At 62.7% G+C, this 912-nt stretch overlaps 1 protein-coding gene across 1 annotated transcript in view; it reads right to left on the bottom strand.

Annotated features, from left to right (window-relative positions):
* The window catches only part of B3GALT4 (beta-1,3-galactosyltransferase 4), a 1,741-nt gene that overhangs the window by 526 nt on the left and 303 nt on the right, over positions 1–912 (bottom strand). The window contains exon 2 of the mRNA XM_015585859.2: positions 2–911. Within this exon, the coding sequence (XP_015441345.2) occupies positions 2–911 (910 nt within the window). The remainder of the gene's footprint in view (position 1; position 912) is intronic.

Consider the following 912-nt stretch of genomic DNA (forward strand, 5'->3'; position numbering starts at 1 on the left):
CCGGTCCAGGGGGTAGTGCGTGGCGCCAGCCAGCTTGACACAGTGGGTTGGGGTGAGGCCTCCTCGTCGGGCACTTACCCCCACAAAGACGTCCTCCAGTGGCAGAGGAGGTGCCCTGCTGGCCACTTTGAGGATGAGCTGCACAGCAGAAGCTGATAGCACATATCCTGTGCCAGATGCATAGGGTGGAAAGGGGCCCCAGGTGGGAGGCCACTGCTCCTCTGATATTCTGTGCTTGCCCCCTGGTGTCCGAGAGGGGTGCACCCGCCAGTGCACACGGCCCAGGTACAAAAGAGGCACAGGATGGCTCCCCAAAGTGGGGCCACCTCCTTCCAACTCTTCTTCTCCAACTTCAGCTTCTGTCTGGGGCTCCATGCCCCTCTTCCATTGCTCCCAATGGCCCCCTCGCCGGACCAGCTCTGATACCAGCTCCGGGACGTTGACAAACACATCATCGTCGGTCTTGAGGATGTATCGGGCCATGGGACAGTGTTTGTCAGCCCAGTTTAGGCCACTGAGGGTCTTAAGGGTAAGGTTGCGATAGGAATCCTGGAAGGCCGCCTGCAATATGTCCCCTTGGGCCGCTGACTCCTGTGCCAGGTGGTTCTCATGGGAACCCGAGGTAGGATGCTGCCCGCTGGGCTCTCCCAACAAAAAGAGCGTCTGGACCCTGAGCCCTCGGGTCTCGCGCTGCCCGCCCCACGAGGCCCGAATGGCGTTTCTTTGGTTCAGGTTCTGTGGGGCTGTGCACACCAAGATGAGCAGGAAGGGAGGGGCGCCAGGGCCACCACAAGCGCCCTCGTTGGGGATCAAGAGGCGAGGCAGGGCCAGGGGCGGCCCTGGCGAGGCTGGGGCTGGGAGCAAGGAGGCTAGCGAGAGGCTCAGTAGCTCCTCCCCCAGGCCCGAGGGCCC

Source organism: Pteropus alecto, unplaced genomic scaffold (genome assembly GCF_000325575.1).
Source record: "Pteropus alecto unplaced genomic scaffold, ASM32557v1 scaffold202, whole genome shotgun sequence".
Taxonomy (NCBI): Eukaryota; Metazoa; Chordata; class Mammalia; order Chiroptera; family Pteropodidae; genus Pteropus; species Pteropus alecto.